The sequence below is a fragment of the Macaca mulatta genome, chromosome 13 (assembly GCF_049350105.2).
Source record: "Macaca mulatta isolate MMU2019108-1 chromosome 13, T2T-MMU8v2.0, whole genome shotgun sequence".
NCBI lineage: Eukaryota > Metazoa > Chordata > Mammalia > Primates > Cercopithecidae > Macaca > Macaca mulatta.
In genome coordinates this window covers 55,962,526-55,984,243 of record NC_133418.1, presented here as the reverse complement: position 1 = coordinate 55,984,243, position 21,718 = coordinate 55,962,526, and the positions used below count along the sequence as shown (strand labels likewise).

The 21,718-nt window shown below is 42.4% G+C and overlaps 1 protein-coding gene across 7 annotated transcripts in view; it reads left to right on the top strand.

Moving 5' to 3' along the window:
* Positions 1–21,718, top strand: part of ARHGAP25 (Rho GTPase activating protein 25) — a 91,432-nt gene that overhangs the window by 48,489 nt on the left and 21,225 nt on the right. For 3 of the 7 annotated variants that reach the window (NM_001266047.1, XM_077958347.1, XM_077958348.1), the window contains 1 exon segment: positions 3,876–3,992. The exons of 3 other annotated variants lie outside the window; for them this stretch is intronic. In NM_001266047.1, the coding sequence (NP_001252976.1) occupies positions 3,876–3,992 (117 nt within the window). 7 annotated transcript variants of the gene reach the window in all.

Genomic DNA, 21,718 nt, shown 5'->3' with positions numbered 1-21,718 from the left:
AGCTCCGCCTCCCGGGTTCATGCCATGCTCCTGCCTCAGCCTCCCCAGCAGCTGGGACTACAGGTGCACACTGCCACGCCAGGATAAATTTTTGTATTTTTAGTAGATACGGGGTTTCGCCGTGTTAGCCAGGATGGTCTCCATCTCCTGACCTTGTGATCCACCTGCCTCAGCCTCCCAGAGTGTTGGGATTACAAGCGTGAGCCACCACACCCGGCCTCTCTCTCTCTCTTACACACACACACACACCTCACACACATCTCATAAGGACAAATAATTCTAAAGTAATAATAAGATAGGAAACCATTTTCATAAAGATACCATCATCTTCCAAGGTTCCACCCAACCCTAAAGTGAGACATCCTTCATGTTATAACAGAGAATTTTGAGTTCCTCTTTTTATCATCTTCTTTTGCAAGATGATTCTCCGCAGCTAATGCTGGTATAAGAAATGGGCTTCCTAGATAGGATCCTCTCTCTGTGATCACCAGTTTTATTTGCACAAACACCACACAGAAACTTTTAATTGTAGTCATGCTAGTTTTTTTTTTTTTTTAATTGAGGGCAGGCAACAATTTAGGGTAGGCTTCCCTCTCGCTACTGACCTTTCATAGAATAACTATCTATTCTCCTCCCACCCCAGGGAATCACTAGGGATAAGAGGTTGTTCCTTCTGTTGCATATGCTATCTCATTTAGTTCTCATACCACTTTATGATCTGTTGTCACTCATTTATACAACAACTTCATTGAGCATCTCCTATGAGCCAAGTACTATTGCAGGACTGGGAATGTGGCAAAGAACTAAGCAGCCTGCATGCACCTTATGTGGGAAGAGACTAGCAGCAAACCAAATATATGGGCAAATTATGTAGTTTTTCTGATAGGATAACAATTATGGGGAAAATTAAACCAAAGAGAGAGAAGGTGCTGGCTGAGACGGTTGACTGGTTATTGTGAACAGAGCCGGCAGAGTTTGTGTCATTAAGAAGGTAACCTTTGGGCACAGATCTGAAGGCAATGAGGGAGTCGGCTAAGAGCACAGCTGGAGGAAGAGCATTCCAGGAAGTGGAAATTGCCAGTGCAAAGTCTCTGAGTCTATTTCATATGTTCAAGGAAGGTCAAGGAGGCCAGTGTGGTTAGAGTGAAGTGATGGCAGGAGACAAAAATAGGACATTTGCTCAGGGGTGGGCACAGATTTCATAGACAGTTGTAGGCAATGTGAGAACTTTAGCTTTTCTGCTAGAAGGATGGGAAGCCACTGGAATGTTTTGAGCAGAGGTGTGACATGACATAACTCATGTTTTAAAATTCTTTTGAATTGAAAATAAAAGTAAGTAGTGGGGGCAAGGGCAGAGCAAGGAGGTTAGTGAGGAGGCTTTTGCAAGAATCCAAGTCAGAGATAGCAATGATGAAGGGCTGTGAAGTAGGCAATTTCTGATCACATTTTGAAGGTAGGGAGGGCTTCATTTGCTAATTAATTGGATGTGGGAAAAGGAAATCAACATTGACTCCAAAGTTTTGGCCTAAACAGTGGAAAATATGGATTTGCTGAGATTTGTGCATGTAGCAAGTTTTTTCAGGGTATGGGGGGTAAGGGCATCAGTTTTGGACATATTAAATAATATCTCCATTGCACCTGTAAGGAAACTATTGCTCAAGACAATTTAGCTACTGCAGTGATGGAGGTAAGAACAAGATATTAAGGGATAATAGAATAAGGACTCTCCACTCAACTTGGAGTAGGGGGAAGAAAGGTCCCTAAAAAAGGTAACATTTGAGTTGGGTTTTAAAGAATGGACAGGAGTTCCTCAGGCAGATTAAGAAAAGAAGAGATGTCCATTTCCAACAAGAGAAACAGCCCAATGGGTAACACATGTCGAACAAGCTGTGTTTAAGTCAGATAAATTGTGCCTGAGGTCAGAGTTGCTGTTCATGAGCTTTGTATTAATGTCAGTCAATTCCTCTTAATGAAAGTCTGTCCTAGCACCCCAATTATGCCCAAATACAACAGAAACCTTTCCAACCCCCTTTGGTTCTTGTCTCTTGGACCTATCTTAATATCATCAAGCTTCACATTATTTCACTCTTTGCTACAATCTGATTCTCAATCATCCTGTCATCAGGTCATCAGCTCTCCTAACCAGAAGAATTAGTCCATGGAAGTCCTCTTCATTCAGGAACATCTTGAGACCTGGGTGTTTCCCAGTGGGGTTGCTCATGACAGAACAAAAGGACCTCCCAGGACTCAGGGTAAACTGAGAAGGCATGTTTTAACAACATATTGACTGGAGTTGAGGCATGGTGGAGAGAGAGGGGGAAAAGACACCAGATAAATTTTGTCCAAGGTCACATTTAGAAGCAATATGGGCCAGTGGAATCTTTCATGGGAGTAAGGAGACCGACAGACCTGCCCTGCATTTGGCAGCAACTCACTGGATACTGATGGACTGGTGCTTTTGCATCCCTGGGATTCAGTTCTATTATCTATAAAATGGAAATAATACTAACTCCTTATTCTATTTCAAAGGGATATTGCAATTCCTGGAGGGTCTTTTCATTCTTCCCTGAGTATTTTTAACTTATCATTTTACTTCTGAAAACATCCAGTTCTCAGGATACTCTCAATGCCTAGGGTTTTAATGGACTGAGCCTTCCAGTCAGAAAAGCTGATGACCCAATGACAAGATGGATTCAGAATCAGGTTATCCCAAAGGGTGAAGGAAGGTGAGGCTCAGTGATGTTAAGATAGGTCCAAGAGACCAGAACCAAAGGTGATTTGAAAGTCTTTTCCTGCCCTGCAGGGAAATACAGGTTTAGGCACAACTACTCAGCTAGAACAAGCTCTCTGAGGGAGATGGCCTGCCATTGTGAGAAGAATGGGTTGATGCTTACAAAGGCACTTTGAAATTTAATAGTATCCCATAATTGAAAGGGATCACTATTATTTTCTTGTCCCTGCTAAGACCTTTTTATTTTAACCAACTAAAGAAAATCCCAACTTTGAGGATTTCCATTTGCAAGCAGGTCCATGGATGAAGTTAGAGTTCAAGTCTCAGATCTGACTAACTTCATGGTCTAAGACCTGTATTTGATACTCTTCTTTTCCCTCTCTTGCTTCTTTCTCCCTAGTTTTCACTTTCCCACATTCTTTCCCTTCATCTCCTTCTCCCTGCTCTCTGTTGCCTTCAATTTCTCCCACCTTTTTTGTCCATTTGAGAACACCAACCGAGGAAACACTACACCTATCTATAATCTTAGGTTTGAAGTGAAAATGGTAAAGAAAGTTCTAACAAGTTTCATGTATCCATTAACTGAGTATTGAGAACCTACATTTGCAAGGTCTTGTGTGGTCAGGAGAGCAGAAATATGAACACCAAGCACGAATTTTATGAAAAAAGCACACATGTACTCACTGTCACTCCCACCTGAGGTTGTCATCTCCTACCCTACCCCCGCAACTGAGCTCAAGGCTAGCTTAGGAAAGTATCCGTGACTGGCGTGATGATCTAAGGTCTTCTAACTTTTATGGGCTGAATTGTCTCCTCCATGCTGAAACTGCACCACGAACTTCCTTTTCCTTTTGGCAGGAAATGACTTCTGTCCTCTTAATGAAAGCAGCCCTCAGCCCCAGCTACGCCAATTGCAAACCATTGTGTTCAATGATTTGTCTGTAGAGTTAGAGCTTCAGCAAAAACAGTAAGAGTGCCCGGATATCCAGGTCCACTGAGGATAATTAGACAACACATTTGTGTTGTTTGGCTGGTAGTGATTCACTGAACCAAGAAATCAATTGAGATCTTGTTCCCTTCCCTTCCCCTTGCTCTCATACCCTTATCACTCTAAGACCTTCACAAGTGCTACTTCTTCCTCCAGCCTCATGGGACCAGAATCGCATGGGACAGGACTCCTATGTCCTCATGGCCAGCTCCCAGGCAGAGATGGAGGAGTGGGTTAAATTCCTCAGGAGAGTTGCTGGCACACCCTGTGGAGGTAAGGACCCCTGCAGGCTTTCCTGGGCAGGTGCCTATGACATCTCAGGGAGTAGGAAGTAGCTCCAGATGTGATAGCTCCTTGAGCAGTGCTCAAGGGAGACAACCAGAAAACAGTTATCTGCATGCCCATGGCCAAGTCCTCTGTCAAATGTGGAGGAAAAGTGGGCTCAGAGCTTCTAGCTTCCCACCCCCTGCACCACCCGGGTCATCTCAAAGAGCCATCTCCAAATTAACTGGACAGAAGGCAAGTCTTTTGCACTGAGTAAATGTGTATGATATCCGGAGGTAGTCCTTTCTCCTCTCTGGGTCAAAGTACTCTCATCTGTAAAATGAATGGGTTGGATGAGCTGACCCTGCGTCCCCAGCAGCACTGGCTCACGCAGCACCACGAGTCGGCCTGGTTCTGGGAACTGATGGCAAGAGCTATGCTGAAAGCATAAGTTAGGCTACGTAAGTCAGTGCAGGAAAATAAAGCTGCTGTCCAAAAGAAGGATGATCAGACTGGGGAAAGGTTCAGGAATTGTGTCTCAAGTCTTGCAGGTGTACAGTGAATTCAGCATTCAACACTTTTCTGGGTTTCACAACTCAAGAATTAGAGCTCTCTGGGAATCCTGGTGATGTTTCCACATTTGAGGAGGGTCCTGACTAAAGAAAACAGATGCAAAAACCATCTGAAATTAACAAACATATGAATCTAGTATGTTTCCCTCCTTTTACAAAAATATGAAAAAAACTGACAGTTCTCAAGTTAACATTTTCCTTCAACTTTTTAGGAGCACGCCTACTTGTGTCAACTCCAGATAACCTTAAGTATATAATTATGTATTGACTGTGTGGTCTGTTATTTTGGAAATCATTTAGGGAGGCTTTCATAGTTTGAATATTAAATATTTATTTCATTGGCCAACAGCTTATTTCAGAAATTTCAAGAATACCACAATAATTTTGTGGAGAGTAAAGAAAAAATACTCCACCAGAGGCATTTTTGTGTTTTGCTTTCATTTGCTCTTTACATCTACACACTTTTTTCAGAATGACACACTTAAAATTTATATGCAATTTAGTACCTTTGATTTTATGGCTTAATCATTTTCCCCAAGTTGCTATGGAATGTTAATTGATACATGTCAGAGTTTATTTGGTTACAAATAGAAATTGTATCCAATGATGTTAAACAACCAAGAGAGATTTGCTGGTTAAACACATTAGCTTCTCAAAGAAACCAAGAGCAGGAGCTACCAAGAGGTTTTATAAGAGTCTGGGACCAAGAAAGGGGACATTAGCATTGATTTTACCCTGTCTGTTTCTCTGGGAGCACATGACCTGCAGGTACGTAATTAGCCAACATGCTGGAAGATCTTAGCTGTGACCATCCTTATTGTGCTGGATTATGAGATTGTGAGCCACCCTTTTCTGTTTTATCCAGTCCAGTGTTTTAAGCTATCTGCATAGACAAGGGTAGTGGATGTTGCCTAATCATGCACCTGCTCTCTGAGTCAAAATGGTATCCGTGTACTTTCACTAGGTTCTGTGACTACTGTGATGCTTGACTGAGCCTTGCCATAGTGAACTGCTGTACTCTGTCATGATACACATGGGGATTTCACCCTCGCCGCACCCCAAGACCACTACCTGAGGAGCAAGTCAAGCATAAGTCCTGTAGGCGGTGGAAAGTCCAGAGAAGGGGAAATCAGAGTGCAACACCACTTACTTTTCAAAGAACAGTGTTGCCTCTGATGCAGCATCTCAGATTATTATTATTATTATTATTATTTTTGAGATGGAGTCTCATTCTGTCTCCCAGACTGGAGTGCAGTGGCACGATCTCGGCTCACTGCAACCTCCCTGCCTCCCGGGTTTGAGCGATTCTCCTACCTCAGCCTTCTGAGCTGCTGGGATTACAGGCACGTGCCACCACACTCAGCTAATTTTTGTATATTTAGTAAAGATGGAGTTTCACCTTGTTTTGGCCAGGCTGGCCTCCAACTCCCGACCTTAGGCGATCCACGCGCCTCGGCTTCCCAAAGTGCTGGGATTATAGGCATGAGCCACTGTGCCCAGCCGTATTTAAAGTTACTATCCAAAATCATAGATCCCAGAACGTGAGGGCATTTTTAAGACAGTATATAGTCTCATTTGAGGCCACTGGGCAAATCAGAAATGTGTTCTTACTATTTGTAAGTCAGGGATGTTGGTCTTAAAGGGACAAACGACCTGTCCCATGGGTCCGCTCCTTTGCCACAGCACATTGCCACTTGGAAAGAACCTCTAACATGGGTTGACTAGATGGTCATGCCTCCCAAATACTGTGAAGTCACTGAGACATGTTGCTGCCACCTCTTTCTAGCCCTTTGTGAAATTATCTATGGCCTTTTCCACCCAGAGCCTGCTCCCTTCCCACCACCTTCATCACTACCAACCCGACGGAGATGGAATCCTTTCTTGTCAAATTACAGCACTAGCCTTGAAACTCATCTCCACATGTTCACCCCCACCTTCTTACAAAATGTTTTCAACAGAGTGGCCAGAGTGAGCCCGTTAAACCTGTCATATCAAGATTCCTCTCAGTTCAGCATTCTCCAATAGCTTCCTTTCTCACTCAGAGTAAAAGTCAAAGCCTTATAATGATCTTATAGTGCACAGTCTGCCCGCCGCCCCCACTCCCGCATTTCCCCTCTGACCTTGTTTTCTAGAACCCTCTTTTATGCTCATTTCATTCTAGCTTCACCAGCCCCCTCAAACATCCTACCTGTGTTCCTGCCTTCAGGTCCTTGCACTTGCTGTTTCCTTTGCCTGGAATCCTCTTTCCCCAGGCAGCTGCATGGCTTGGTCCCTTACTGTCTTCAAGTCTTTGCTCAAACATCACCTCAGTAAGCCTTCCTCTATCATTCTGTTTAACACTGAATCCCTTCCTTACCCCTCAGTTCTGCCTTGCTTTGCTCCTTGGCACATACCCTCTTCTAATGTGCTAAATATTTTACTCGTTTGTTTTGTCCCTAGCTAGACTCCCCTCACTGGAAGGAGAGCTTCAATCTACTTGGCAGGAATTGTTTTTCTCTTTTTTTGTACAGTACCATATACCAGAATCTAAACAGTGCTCAATAGAGCTTTATTAATCTAATAGGTGAAAGAATGACGTCATTTTCCCATAGCAGCACTATGTTCTGCTCCCTCAGTAGGCTCTCCTCTGTTAGATGATGATCAACTTATCTGAGAAGTTATTCAGTAAATGGGTTGTACCCTCTAGAATTATACTATCTTTCTCCAAGTATGTCAGTAGTGAGTCTTGGTGAAGCTCTTTATGGTACAAAGACCCCCCTTGGAGAATCTGATGAAAGCTATAGAAACTCTCCCCAGAAAAATACCTAGACACAAACAATTTTGCTTTTGACAGCAAAATATTTTCAGACACCTGTAGCTCATCTGTACACCCTAGGGAATGAATCCCAATTTTAAATTTTAGAAGTTACTCTGGTGACAGTTGTGCAGAGCTGATACCTCTTCTGGCTTGCATCCCCTTTTGGGCTTCTTTTCTCCCTTGACTGGAGAGATGGTCTACATGGTCTTCGTGGCATTCCCAACTTCTTCCTCAGGGCTTCTCCTGCCTGTAGCTGGCTCTGAGTGTTCCTCTCACCTTAGAGGGCAGCACACTGGTGTTTCAGCCTTTTTCTTATCAGTGGGCTAATTTCTTGCCACCCTTTCCTAAGGGTTTGTGACTTCTGAAAACTCATTCTCAGCTTACTCTTGCCCATTTCCTCCAAACTACTCCCTCCTTTTAGTAAGACAGGCATGCCTTCTCTGGATCTCCACACTGAAACCTGGTCCTTGTCCCATCTCCAGGGAGCAAGGAGTCCAAATTGCAAATCGTCACTCTGTCCAGACCTGCTTTTGTCCTGTTCCTCCGGAGATGAGTCATCTGAGGTTTTGCTCAGGCTATTGCTGAGCCAGGAAACAATGCATTACATTTTCTCCTTTACCCAACCCAATTTTAAGGTCCTGAAACAGGTCCTGTGTTTTTCAAATTATTATTATTAGTATAAATTTATGGAGTACAGGTGCAATTTTGTTACATGCATAGATTGTGTAGTAGTGGCCAGGTCTTTTAGGGTACCCATCAACCAGATAACTCATATTGTACCTGTTAAGTAATTTCTCATCATACACCCCCTTCCATCCTCTCATCCTTCTGAGTTTCTGTTGTCCGTAATTCCATACTCTATGTCTGTGTGTACACGTTACTTAGCTCCCACTTATAAGTCAGAACTTGTGATATCTGTCTTCTTGTGTCTGCCTTGTTTCACTTACAAATGACTTCTAGTTCCATTGATGTTACTGCAGAAGACATGATTTCATTCTTTGAAATGTCATATTTACTATTACTTGGCTGAACAGTAAGTATTCCATTGTGTATATATACCATATTTTCTTTATCCAATCATCTGTTGATGGACAGTTAGGTTGATTCCATATCTTTGCTATTGTAATAATCATGTGAGAAACATACAAGTGAAGGTATCTTTTTGTTATAATGATTTTCTTTCCTTAAGGTATATATCCAGTAGTGGGATTGCTGGATCAAATGATAGTTTTATTTTTAGTTTTCTGAGAAATCTCCATACTGTTTTCCATAGAGGTTGAACTAATTTACATTCCCACCAACAGTGTATATGTTCCCTTTTCTCTGTATCTTGACCGACATCTGTTATTTTTTTACTTTTTGATAATTGCCATTCAGACTGGTGTAAGATGCTACCTCATTGTGGGTTTTATTTGCATTTCTCTGATGATTATTAATGTTGAGGATTTTTTCATATGCATGTTGGCCATTTGTATGTCTTCTTTTGCAAAATGTCTGCTCATGTCCTTCACCCACTTTTTAATGGGATTATTTGGTTTTATTATTGTTGAGTTATTTGAGCTCCTTGTAAATTCTAGATATTAGTCCTTTATCATATGCATACTTTGCAGCTATTTTCTCCCATTTAGTAGATTGTCTGTTCACTCTGTTGATTCTTTTGCTGTACAGAAGCTTTTTAGCTTAATTAAGTCCTATCTGTCTATTTTTATTTTTGTGGCCTGTGCTTTTGAGGCCTTAGTCATGAATTCTTTGCCTAGACCAATGTCCAGAAGAGTTTTCCCTTGGTTTTATTCTAGCATTTTTATAGTTTCAGATCTTACACTTAAGTTTTTCATCATCTTGAATTTATTTTTGTATATGGTGAGAGACAGGGCTCCAGTTTCAGTCTTCAGCGTTTGGCAATCAGATTTTCGCGGCACCACTTATTGAAAAGGGTGTCTTTTCTCCAGGGTGTGTTCTTATAGACTTTGTCAAAGATCAGTTGACTATACATATGTGGCTTTACTTCTGGGTTCTCTATTCTGTTCCATTGATCTATGTGTCTGTTTTTATACCAGTGACATGCTGTTTTGGTTACCACAGCCTTGTAGTATAATTTGAAGTCAAGTTATATGATGCCTCCAGCCTTGTTCTTTTTGCTTAGGGTTGCTTTGGCTATTTGAGCCCTTTTTTGGTTAAATATAAATTTTAGAATTTTTTTTTCTAGTTCTGTGAAGAAATGGCATTGGTATTTTGATAGGAATTGCATTGAATCTGTAGATTGCTTTGGGTAGTATGATTATTTTAATGATATTGATTTTTCCAATGCATGAGCATGGAATTTTTTTATTTGTTTGTGTCATTTACAATTTCTTTTGTTAGTATTTTGCAGTTTTCCTTGTAGAGATCTTTCATCTCCTTGGTTAAATATATTCCTAGGTATTTTATTTTTTATAGCTATTGTAAATCAGAATGCCTTCTAGATTTTGTTTTCAGCTAGATCATTATTGCTGTATAGAAATGCTACTGATTTTTGTATGTTGATTTTGTATCCTGAAACTTTACTGAATGCATTTATCAAATCTAAGAGTTTTTTTGGTGGAGTCTTTAGGTTTTTCTAGATATAAGATCACATCATCAGCAAGTAGGGATAATTTTACCTCCTCTTCTTCAATCTGGTTGCCTCTTATTCCTTTCTCTTGCCTAATTACTCTGGGTAGCACTTGCAGTACTCTATTGAGTAGGAATGGTGAAAGTTGGCATCCCTCTTTTGTTCCAGTTCTTAGAGGGAATACTTTCGACTTTCTCCCATTTAGTATGATGTTGGCTGTGCATTTGTTGCATGTGACCTATATTATTTTGAGGCATGTTCCTCTGATGCCTAGTTTGTTGAGAGTTTTTATTCTGAACAGATGCTGAATTTTAACATATGCTTTCTCTGTGTCTGTTGAGATGATCATATGGTTTTTACCTTAATTCTGTTTGTGTGATGTATCACATTTATTATTTGTGTATATTGAATCGTATACATACAGACTTTGTCAAAGATTCCTGATATAAAACTTATTTGATCATGGTGTATTATTTTTTTGATGTGCTGTTGGATTTGGTTTGTTAGTATTTTGTTGAGGATTTTTGAGTCTATATTCATCAGGGATATTGGTCTGTAGTTTTCTTTTTGGTTGTTGTTATGTCCTTGTCTGGTTTTGGTATCAGAGTGATACTGACCCTGTAGAGTGAGTTAGGGAGAATTCTCTCCTTCTCGGTTTTTTGGAACAGTTTCAGGAGGGTTGGTATTAGATTGCCTTTGTATGTTTGGTAGAATTCAACTGTAAATCTATCTGGTTCTGGGTTTTTCTTTTTTGGAAGATTTATTATTACTGATTCAATCTCACTACTCATTGTTGGTCTCTTCAGACTTTCTATTTCTTCCTGCTTCGATCTTGGGAAGTATATGTTTCTAGGAATTTATTCATTTCCTCTAGGTTTTCTAGTTTGTGGGCATCTGGTTGCTAATAATAATCTCTGATGATCTTTTGTATTTCGATGGTATTAGTTGTAATGTCTCCTTTTTCATTTCTGATTTTGTTTGTTTGGATCTCTTTTTTTCTTGGTTAGTCTAACTAGAAGTTTAACAATTTTGTTTATCTTTTTGAAAAGCCAACTTTTCATTTTGTTGATCCTTTGTATTGTTTCTTTGGTTTCTATTTCATTTAGTTCTGCTCTGATCTTTGTTATTTCTTTTCTTCTGCTAATTTTGAGTTTGGTCTGTTGTTGTTTAGTTTCTAGTTTCTTGAGGTTTGAAATTAGGTTGTTAATTTGTACTCTTTCTACTTTTTGATGTAGGCATTTAATGCTATTAACATCCCTCTTTGCACTGCTTTTGCTGTAGCTTACAGGTTTTGGTATGTTTTTGTATTTTCATTTGTTTAAAAAATTTTTAGATTTCTATCTTAATTTCTTCATTGACCCAATGATCATTCGATAGCATGTTGTTTAGCTTCCACGTATTTGTATAGTTTTTGAAGTTCCTCTTGGTATTGATTTCTAGTTTTATTCCACTGTGGTCTGAGAAGATTCTTGATTTCAGTTTTTAAAAATTTGCCAAGACTTGTTTTGTGGCCTGACATATGGCCCGTTTTGGAGAATGTTCCCTGTGTTGTTGAGAAGAATGTATATTTTGCAATTGTCGTATAGAATGTTCTGTAAATGTCTATTTGTCCCATTTGGTGTAAAGTCTAATTTAAGACTTTTTAATTGACTTTCAGTCTAGATGATCTGGGTAATGCTGAGAATGGGGTGTTGAGTCCCCACTATTATTGTGTTGCTGTCAATCTGTTTTTCAGTTTTAGGTCAGTAATACTTGTTGCATGCATCTGGGTGCTCCAGTGTTGAGTGCATATGTATTTAGAATTGTTATATCAGTTGGTTTATGTAGTTCCAAATGACTCACTTTGTTCATTCATTTTAATTCTTTTTTCTTATTTTTGCCTGGCTGAGTTATTTAAAAATACTTGTATTCGAGTTCAGAAATTCTGCCTTTTGCTTGGTCTAGTCTACTGTTGTAGCTTTTGAATGTTTTCTGTAATTCCTTCCATAAATGTATTTTTGTTCCAGAATTCCTGTTTGGATTTTTAAAAAGGTATCTATCTTCTTGGTAAATTTATCATTCATATCCTGAATTGATTTTCTGATTCCTTTGTATTGATTTTAGATTTCTCATGCATCTAATTAGGCTTCCTTAAAATCAATATTTTGAATTCTTTATCTGGCATTTTGAGGAGTTTTTTTGGTTAGGAGCTATTGCTAGAGAATTATTGTCTTCCTTTGAGGGTGTTGTATTACATTGCTTTTTCGTGCTTCCTGCCTTGTTACACTGATTTCTGCACATCTGAAGCAATAGTCACTTCCTCTTATTTTTGAATTTACATTCATTATGGGGTGGGGACATTTTTTCTTGAAGATGTGACTATGATGTTGGTTGGGTAGGGCCGTTTGGCTTTGCTTCTTAGTGTGTGCAGTGGTGAAGATGCTGTATGATTTCCTTGGTCATAAATAGCCTTAGTGGTATCTGGATTCCTTAGTGTGTTAGGATGCAGTTATTGGTTACTTTTTCAGGTTTCAGTGGTAGCAGTGGTGGGCCAAGTGTGTTTCCTTGTGACCTCAGGCAGCATATGCTGGCACCTGTACTGGCAGTTCCAGGCAGGCCGATTTTTGGGCCTGTGGGTGGCTTTTTTGGATGCTGATTGTAGTAGTGGTATACAGGGCAGGTGAGTGGGCTTTTGACCTTTTGGGCAGTGAGGATGATGGGGGCAGTGGGCGTAGCAGTGGTCATGAAGTGTTCTTCTAGTTCTCAAGCTCCGTGCTTTTGTGTTAGCAGTTGTTTCAATGGGCTGCGTGGGCCAGCCTCCAGGCTAGTAGATAGTATTTGCAGGTAAGAACCAGTTGTGGGGGTAGCATGGAGATTTATGCCTGACCTCTGTTCCCCAGGAGAGGTATTTGGGTAACCCAGGTGGTAGTTGGGTGGTGGAACATCCAGGAGCCTGGATCCCACACTCTGTCTTAGAGTAGGGGACAAAGTTGGGCAGAACTGGACCAAGCAAGCTTGTACTCAGGCCCTCCAATGGCATATGCATGCACCAGCCTTGATTAGGGGGTAGAGGAAGTCCTTAGGCCCCTTGTGAAATGCTTGGTGAGGGGCAACCTTTGCTGTCCTAAAGTCTTAGGATAGGGAGGATAGGGCTGTCCCAGTGGCCACTGTTTGGCCCACAGGAATGAGACTTGCGTTTGTCTCACACCCCAGTCCCAGCAGAGTTCCCTCCTCCATCCTGGCTATGGCAGCCAACTTGGCCACCCAGTCAGTCCTGGCAGGCTGCATCTAGTCCACAACTCAGCCCTAGGCCATAGGAGATGCCACTCAGCTGAAGACCAAGCCTCCACAACAACTCTCCTTTTGCTTAGGACCTGGGATGGTGGTGTGCCCAGTTCCAATGCCAGTGACTGGAGCCCACTCCACACTTGCTTCTCACAACTGGCTGCAGGGGTTCATCCCCCACTCAAGCCCCAGTCCTGCAAGCACCACCCACGTTCCCCCATGCACAGTCTGTAAGAGCTCGGATCCAGAATGTTGTCCCACAGCAGTCAGTTAGGTTTCAAAAAGGGTGTAGGACATTCCCTGGAGCAGTTCCTCATCATAGTCTTCTTGCCACTCCCCAAGTTAGATTCATGGTGTGGGAGAGTCAAGGTGCTCTCCTACGGCCTGGATTGTATAATTCCCCAGTGGGAAAGTGGACAGCAGAAAGGCACTCACTCACCCTTTCCCATTTGGGGGATTCACTCCCCTTTCCCAGCTGGCCTCAGCCACACAGCCTTCCTGTTTCCTTCTTCCTGGATTTCAAAGCTTCCTCTCACTTTTTTGCTGAACTCCCAAGTTCCTTCTTGAACACTGCATTTAAATAAGTGTGGAGTCAGATGAATCCGTGATTCCTGGCCCATGAATGAATGGAGAATAAACACTAGGTTGGCAGCATGAGACAGCACACTAGCTTGGTTCCTCTAAGTGGATGAGATTACTGGAAATGCTTGTAGTCAGCCATCTTGAAAAAGAAGATCTTGTATTTTAAGCATCATTACGTGTTTGCCAACAGGAGGTATACGGTATGTAAATATTGAATTGTTATGTACCTTGGATTTCTTTTCTCCTTTCATTCTTTTAAGTTCTCTGCACCCTTCCGAGCATGATTTCACAATCCATAGCACAATTTAGCCTGGAGGGGTGTGCAGTCATTGTTATTCCACGTGTTCTGGTCTTTCTCACCAGCTACATTCGATATTAAAAGAGATGATGTTTACTTATTTCCATGAATTCCCTCATCTCCCCTGCCCCCAGCTGCTAGCAACAGACAGATACTTATTTTTTCATTTGGTCAACAACTCTTTCTTTAATATGTGCCATGTCCCCAGATCTATGCTAACACTGGGGCACGACCGTGAGAAAGAGAGAGAGAGAGGAGAGAAAAAAAGCCAAAATCTTTTCTCTCAAGGAGCTCACAAACTAGGAGAAGACACAGCAATTACTTTTAAAGAGCCAAGGGAAAACATAGTTACAACTGTGAAAAGAGCCATGTGGGAAAAACACATGACGCCATATGGGGAAAAAATATCTTTGTCAAGTAGGTCAGGGAAGGCTTCCTTGAAATAGTGATGATTAAGCTTAACTCTGTAAGGCCAGCAGTAGCTAACTAGACAGAGAAGGGGGAAGCAGAATGGTGTCTTCGTCACAGGGAATAGCATGTGCAAAGGTCCTGTGACAGAAAGAAGAACAGGCTCTGGAGTAAGGGGAGGGTAATAAAAGTGGAGATCGCTTTGTTAAGGATGTTTGTCTTCATCCTAACAGCTAATAGGTAGTCACTGGGGCTTTCAAGCAAGAAGGTGAAAAAAATCAGATTCTATTTAAAAGATCATTCTAGTTGCTGTATGGAAAATGGATTGGGCTGGAGGTGGCAGATCAGAATGAAAGCAGGAGACCAGATATGAAACTCAAGCCATTGTCCAGGCAGAAAGGACAGATGGTGGGTTGGACACTGGTGGTGGCAGTGGAGATGCAGAAAAGCAAACAGGTTTGTACAATGTTTTGGAGGTAACATTGCCAGGATATGGGAGTGAATATGACATGCAGACAGAATGTGGAGTCAGACGAGTCTGCGATTCCTGGCCTATGAATGAATGGAGAATAAACACTGGGTTGGCAGCATGAGACAGCCCCAGGGCCCTTCCTGACAACCTTGACCATTTCCCCATAATGCTGAGAGCCCATTTGCCTTCTCCTGGGCATGTCTGATAGGGTTGCTGCACTATTTACTATATGTACTCATCAGGAGGACAAAATCATCTCAGTCTACCCAACAACCAACCTTCAAGATCATTATCTCTGAAGGCCCCCACGGAGCCATGTGCAACTCTGAAAGCATTTCCAGGGAATGGTGGGCTGGCTTCATAAACGCTAAGTGAAATTCTGTGTTTCTGCCAGACACTTTGATATATGGAACAATGCTGGTAAGGGTTCCTGCATGGGATTTTTTTTAACTCACCTTGGAGGTATCCCCTGAATGGCAGTTGACAATTAGCTGCTAAGTAAAAGGAGGCACTTATTTTTATTGCGGGCCTTGACAGCTTTATGTTCACTGTTTAAAAGCTGGAGAGTCCTGTGTGTAAAGGTGAGTGGGGAGGGGAAGTGCGGGGGAAAGGAGGGCCGGGAGGGCTGGGGCAGGTGCGGACAGATCCCATGGTTTCCTTTTTGGAGTCAGAACCTGAGCAGTATTTGCAAGCATGTGGTGATCTGGAAGTGAGAGAAGAGGGTTCTTCCAGTCTGGGGAGGAGGGAAGGCCTGAGGCTGGCTCCTCGGAGGCGTGAGTCTTCGGCCTGCCATGCCTCACATCCCCAGGATGCCGCGGTGGGAACTGGGCTGTGGCTTTCCTGCCCTGGCACTGCTTTTTTGCTGGGATTTCAGGAGGAAAACCCCCAAGCTCCGAAAGAAAGGTATTTCTTTTTTATTTTGTGGTTCACTTGTTCTACTAAAAGACTCATTTCCCAGAGCCTCTTCCCTCTCTTGTCAGGGGTGGGGAGCACTTCTGGAACTGAGCCCCTGGGAAGCAGGTATCAGTGCCGGGAGGGCAGGCGCAGTGTGTATGGGGGTGGGGTACTCTCCCGCAGGCCTGGGCTGGGCTAGAGGCAGGGTGGGGAGGGGCTTTTGTCTTGATCCTAGGAGTGTTTGAGTGATGACAAAGGAGGACCAACGTGGGGAGGGAGGTGACAGTTGCTCTTTCTATTTCCACTTTCCCAAACCAACCCAGTTTCCTGGAGTTTTCCAGCAAATCTAAGGAAGGGGTTGAGTGGTAAGGGGTGGAGGATGGACTGTGGGAAGAGCCAGGGCAATTACTAGTGTGGTAGTAAGGTCTCACCCTTCTGTGATTGCTCAGGATGGGGTCCAAAATTTTAGGTCTGGGGACTGGAGACGAGGTGAACACGGTCTGAGGGGAGGTGGGGCTGGCATGGGCTGGCATAGTCTGGCATTAGAGGACTCCCCTTGAGACTTTATGATCTCTGAACTTTTATTCCATTAGCTTTAAACTTTAAAAGGAATTAAAGCCCTGAATATAGAATCACAGGGTAAATATGACCTCAGAAAAATTCCTGATTCAAATCTCAGTTTTCTTATCTGTAAAATGGAACAGTAATACTTACTTTGTAGAGTTCTCATGAGGACTAAATGAGATAGCACATGTGAAAGTATCAGGGATCGGCCCGGCGCGGTGGCTCAAGCCTGTAATCCCAGCACTTTGGGAGGCCGAGACGGGCGGATCACTAGGTCAGGAGATCGAGACCATCCTGGCTAACACGGTGAAACCCCGTCTCTACTAAAAAATACAAAAAAAACTAGCCGGGCGAGGTGGTGGGCGCCTGTAGTCCCAGCTACTCAGGAGGCTGAGACAGGAGAATGGCGGGAACCCGGAAGGCGGAGCTTGCAGTGAGCTGAGATCCGGCCACTGCACTCCAGCCTGGGCGACAGAGCGAGACTCCGTCTCAAAAAAAAAAAAAAAAAAAAAAAAAAAAGAAAGAAAGTATCAGGGATCAGTTCTCAGCATAAAATTAATGTAATTAATTACATTGGTTAATAGTTATAATTATCATATTACATATATTATAATTACTTTATGGTAATTATATTACATACAATTATTATAATAAATTCATGAACATTTATACCTATTAAGTTGGAACTGCTCTGCTAATGGCCAAAGGGGTGACAATTAGGACCCAGAGGTCAGACATTGGTAGAACTCAGGACCAGGTCTTTGGAGTTCCAGGGATGTTTCTGACTCCAAACTCCTCATGTGATCTGAGATTAAGAGTGACAAAACCTGACCTAGCCAAGCTAAAAAAAAAAAAAAAAAAAAAAGGATTTTTCTCTCATGTAAGAAGTGACACTGTTGGTCCTGATGTCCCCAGAGCATCCAGTGGTTGGTTCTTGTTGAGAGAATAGCTTTGACTGATTTCTAGGCTGCAGATGACAAGTTCAAAGTCTTCATCATATGGTTGATATTTAAAGTGGTGAGACTATGAGAAAGTGTGCAGATGAGGAAGCGAGGCCCTGGGACCCTCCGACATTTAGAGGACAGCAAGAAAAGGAAGAATCCTCAGAGGAGGCTAAAAGCATCTGATGAGACACATGGAGAACCAAGAGAGACTGGTGTACCAAAGGCCACGTGAGAAAGTGTCCCAAGAAGGAGGGGGTGACTTGCTGTGTCACATGCTGCTGATAGAGCAGTTAAGATGAAGACAGAGAATTTCACCTCAGATTTTAAAATGTAAAGGCCATTGGTCTCCTTGACAAGAGTAGGTTTGGGGAAGTACTGAGTGCAGAAAAGGGCCAGAGAATGGGAGGAATGTAGGCAGCAGGTAGTGACAGCTCTCTGAGGTCCATCATATACCAGGTTCTGAAAATAGATGCTGAGCCAGATAGACTGTCTGCCTTTGAGGGGTCCACAGTCCAGTGGAAGAGAGGGATGTTTAAAAGAATCATCATAAAATTACATGAGAAGTGATAACATCAAGAAACACACAGGGAGCTCTATGAGTAGAGGAAAGAGTGACCAGTTTTCTCTGAGAAGACATCCAAATTCAGAAGACTGGGTTTCCAGGTGGAGAGTAGGAGGAAGGGCATTCTCTTGAGAATTTTTAAAAGCAAAGACCATTTTTCATTCATCCTATCATACTCTCTAGCTATCAAAGAGCCTGGCCCACAGCAAATGCTCAGCCTACATTTGTTGAATGACTTTGTGAATTCTGGTGGAAGGAATTTGCAAGAAATGGAGTTGCAAAAGAAACCATTATAATGATATAGGCAACAGCAGTGAGAATAGGGAGCTTGTTTAAAGCATATTTAGAATGTACCATTCTAGGCTGGGTGCAGTGGCTCATGCCTGTAATCCCAGCACTTTGGGAAGCCGAGGTGGGTGGATCACGACGTCAGGAAATTGAGACCTTCCTGGCTAACACAGTGAAACCCCGTCTGTATTAAAACTACAAAAAATCAGCTGGGCATGGTGGCAGGCGCCTGTAGTCCCAGCTACTCGGGAGGCTTAGGCAGGAGAATTGCTTGAACCCGGGAGAAGGAGGTTGCAGTGAGCTGAGTTCGTGCCAGTGCACTCCATCCTGGCAACAGAGCGAGACTCCATCTCAAAAAAAAAAAAAAAAAAAAAAAGAAGAAGAAGAATGTACCAACCTATTTGGAGAGAGTGAAGAGTGTTGCAGATAATTCTAATGCTCACAATTTTGCTAATTGGATTAGTTAAGTTCAGGTACCTTGTATTAATGGCTTTGCATTTTCAGTGCCTAGGAGAGTACCTGGTGCTTGAGTGATGGAATGAATGCTATTGCCTTTGAGGAAGGCTACAGGAGAAGCAGTGATTTAGGGATGGGATGATAGTGAGATTAGAGAAGATACTGGGAGAACTGCCATTAGTCATTGAACTTATGGTTATAGAGGAGAAAGAGAGAGAGAAAAAGAGAGAGAGAGAGAAAAGATGGAAATAGATATGATATAGCTACATATATAAAGATAAAATAAAACACATTTTTCTATGAGTATAATAGTAAAGAGAGGAAAGCAAATGTTGATCATTTGCATGAGAGCCAAGGTGGAGGATTATTCTTTCATAAATTATATCTATCTATCCATGTGTGTGTGTATATATATATACACACATATATCCATATATACACATATGTATATTATGTGTGTGTGTGTGTGTATACATATAGAGAGAGAGAGATCTGGACCAGATATGCAGATTAATAAGTTATAAGTTTATAGGTGATATCTAAATGTGTGAAATCATATGCACTTTCCTAAGGAGAATACTAGAGTGAGAAGAAAAGAAGCTTGAGTTGGAATCCCAGGAAATGATGCACCAAAGGAGCAGGTGGAAGATGGAGCACAGTCAAAGACACTGAAAGGAGTCATCAGTAACATGAGAATAGAACAAGAATGGTTGGATTTATTGCAATGTAGGGAGAAAGTATTGAAGAGGAAGGAGAAGTAACATCAGTCTTCCGAGAAGATCAGTAAGTAGGGTGTGGAATGAACATTAGGAGAGCACTAGAAATCTTAGTGAGCAGATTTAGTGAAGAAGTGCAGGCTAATGAAACAAGATTGTGATGGGTTGAGAGGCTGAGTAGTGAGTGATAAGTGAGGAAGTGGGGCAGACATCTCTCTAGAAGTAGACACAATTTTTTACAAGTATATGGTAAAGAGAAGGAAAGCAAATGTTGGTTGTTTGCATGAGAGCTGAGGTGGGAGATTATTCTTTCATAAATGGCAAAGACCTAGACTCACGTGGGATCTTTCAATTGAAAGAGAAAATTTTAAGATAGAAAGAGTAAGTACTGGAAGAGGTGGAAGGAATGGAACCCACAGTTCAGGAAAGCATCATCCTAGATGAAAGATAGGGCCCTTTTCTTCCTGTGGGAGAAAACAGGAACACAGAGGAGAAAGGATGGGAAAGGCAGGGACTGCAGATGAGGGAGTTCACTCATAACCCTCCGTTTGGTAATGGAAGGAAAGAGGAGCCAAGATCACCTGTTGAGACAGAGAAGTGAGGGAATGGGTGGGGAGCTCAAGAGGAGTGGTGAAAATTTGGAACCAATGTCTTGCAGAGATTGGAAGGATAAATTTCCACAATATGTTATGCGTGGTCTCTTGTAGCTCTCAATGGCCTGATGAAGGCATGCAGAGGGTAGTAGGAAGCAGCAGGGTGGGGATGTTGAAGAAAAAAAGTATGAGTGAGATTAATATCAAAAGGGCTGCATTTGAGGTGTGAGAGGAATAGAGGATGAAGGCAGGACAAGGCTGATAGACTGGGATGAGGAGAAAAGCTAGAGGACTAGACACACATTAAGGTGTAAGAAGGAGCTTGGCTCCAAATCACCTGCAAGGTGGAGCATCTGCTATAAGACCTCAGGAATGGAGCTTGAATCTGAAAGCTTTGACTTCTCTGTGCACATCCTTACACTGTGTTTGTGCTATCTTTCCCCATCAAGTCCAGTGGACCTCTGGAGCCCGAGTTTCAACTGCTGCAGGAGACATCTGCCTCTCCCATTGAAGGGCCCCTCTCTGGACCTCTCAAAGAGAACTTTCCAGATGCTATGTGGTCTGTTTTAAGTCAGATTATTTCAGTCATGTCCTATCAATTTGGTGAAAAGATGTGTCCAGCTCCTTTTACAGACAAATAGAAACCTAATTCCATATGGCTATTGAAATTTTCTAATTGTTTTTCACTACGTTTTGTGTGACCCCTCAAAGGCAGACAGTCCATCTGTTACGTTATTTTCATAACTGGATGGCAAACTCATTAAAAGCATGAACCAGGTCTTCCATGCCCCTTGTATGTACAACCCATTCCATGGAGCCTGGTGCTGGCACATGGCAGGGCACTCAATGCATGCTAGCGTGAAGCTGAATTCATATACCAGGAGATTCCTATTAGTGTTTAAACTAAAGAAATGCCGAATAACCATTAGTCATGGAAAATACTTGCTTAAAGACACATTGATTCATTAAATCCTTCAGCAAAAGTCATTGACTGTCTACCTTTTGCCAGGGGTTATGCTAGACATTGGGGATGAAAACAGCCCTTCCTCCTATTCCCAGTAGTAGGGGGCTTACAATCATGCAGACGACACAGGTACATGCAAATCATGATCACAGAGTATGGAAAGGATTGGGATATTCAAGAAGCAATCTGGTGCACAGAGTAGGATGTAGTCTCTCCATCTGGGTGTCAGTAAGGCATGGCAGATATGATGGTATTTGAGAGGGGCCAAGGAGGACAAAGAGAATTGGCGCCGCCAGGGAAGGGGGAGAGCAGACTGGACAGGGAGAAGAGACTGTTCAAGGACATGGAGACTGCAGAGCATTATGTTTTGGAAACGTCAGGGTGAAATGCCTCTCGGGGCATGGCAGGACATCAGGCCAGGAAAGCAGGTGGGTGCCAAGCCTTGAGGAATGCCAGCCTTGATTCTCAAACTTTAGCCACAGAAGTATTTAATCACAGTCTCACTGCAGTGCAATAAGTGAAACGAACAACAGCCAAGCAGATTTGGTGGTAGTGGGGAACACAGAGGCCCCCTATTCAGCTCCGTCTAGATTCCACTCTCGCCTCCCAACACCTGATGTGATGAAAGAGGAGGCCCTGACAAACTGCCAGGGCTTTACGTGTCTATTTGAAAAACATCACGGAGGCAATTGGGGGAGAAGCAGATGACTACTGAAAACCAAGAGAAGGGCACTCAAGCAGAGCGGTGCTCTAGAAAGGCAAGCAGCAGGA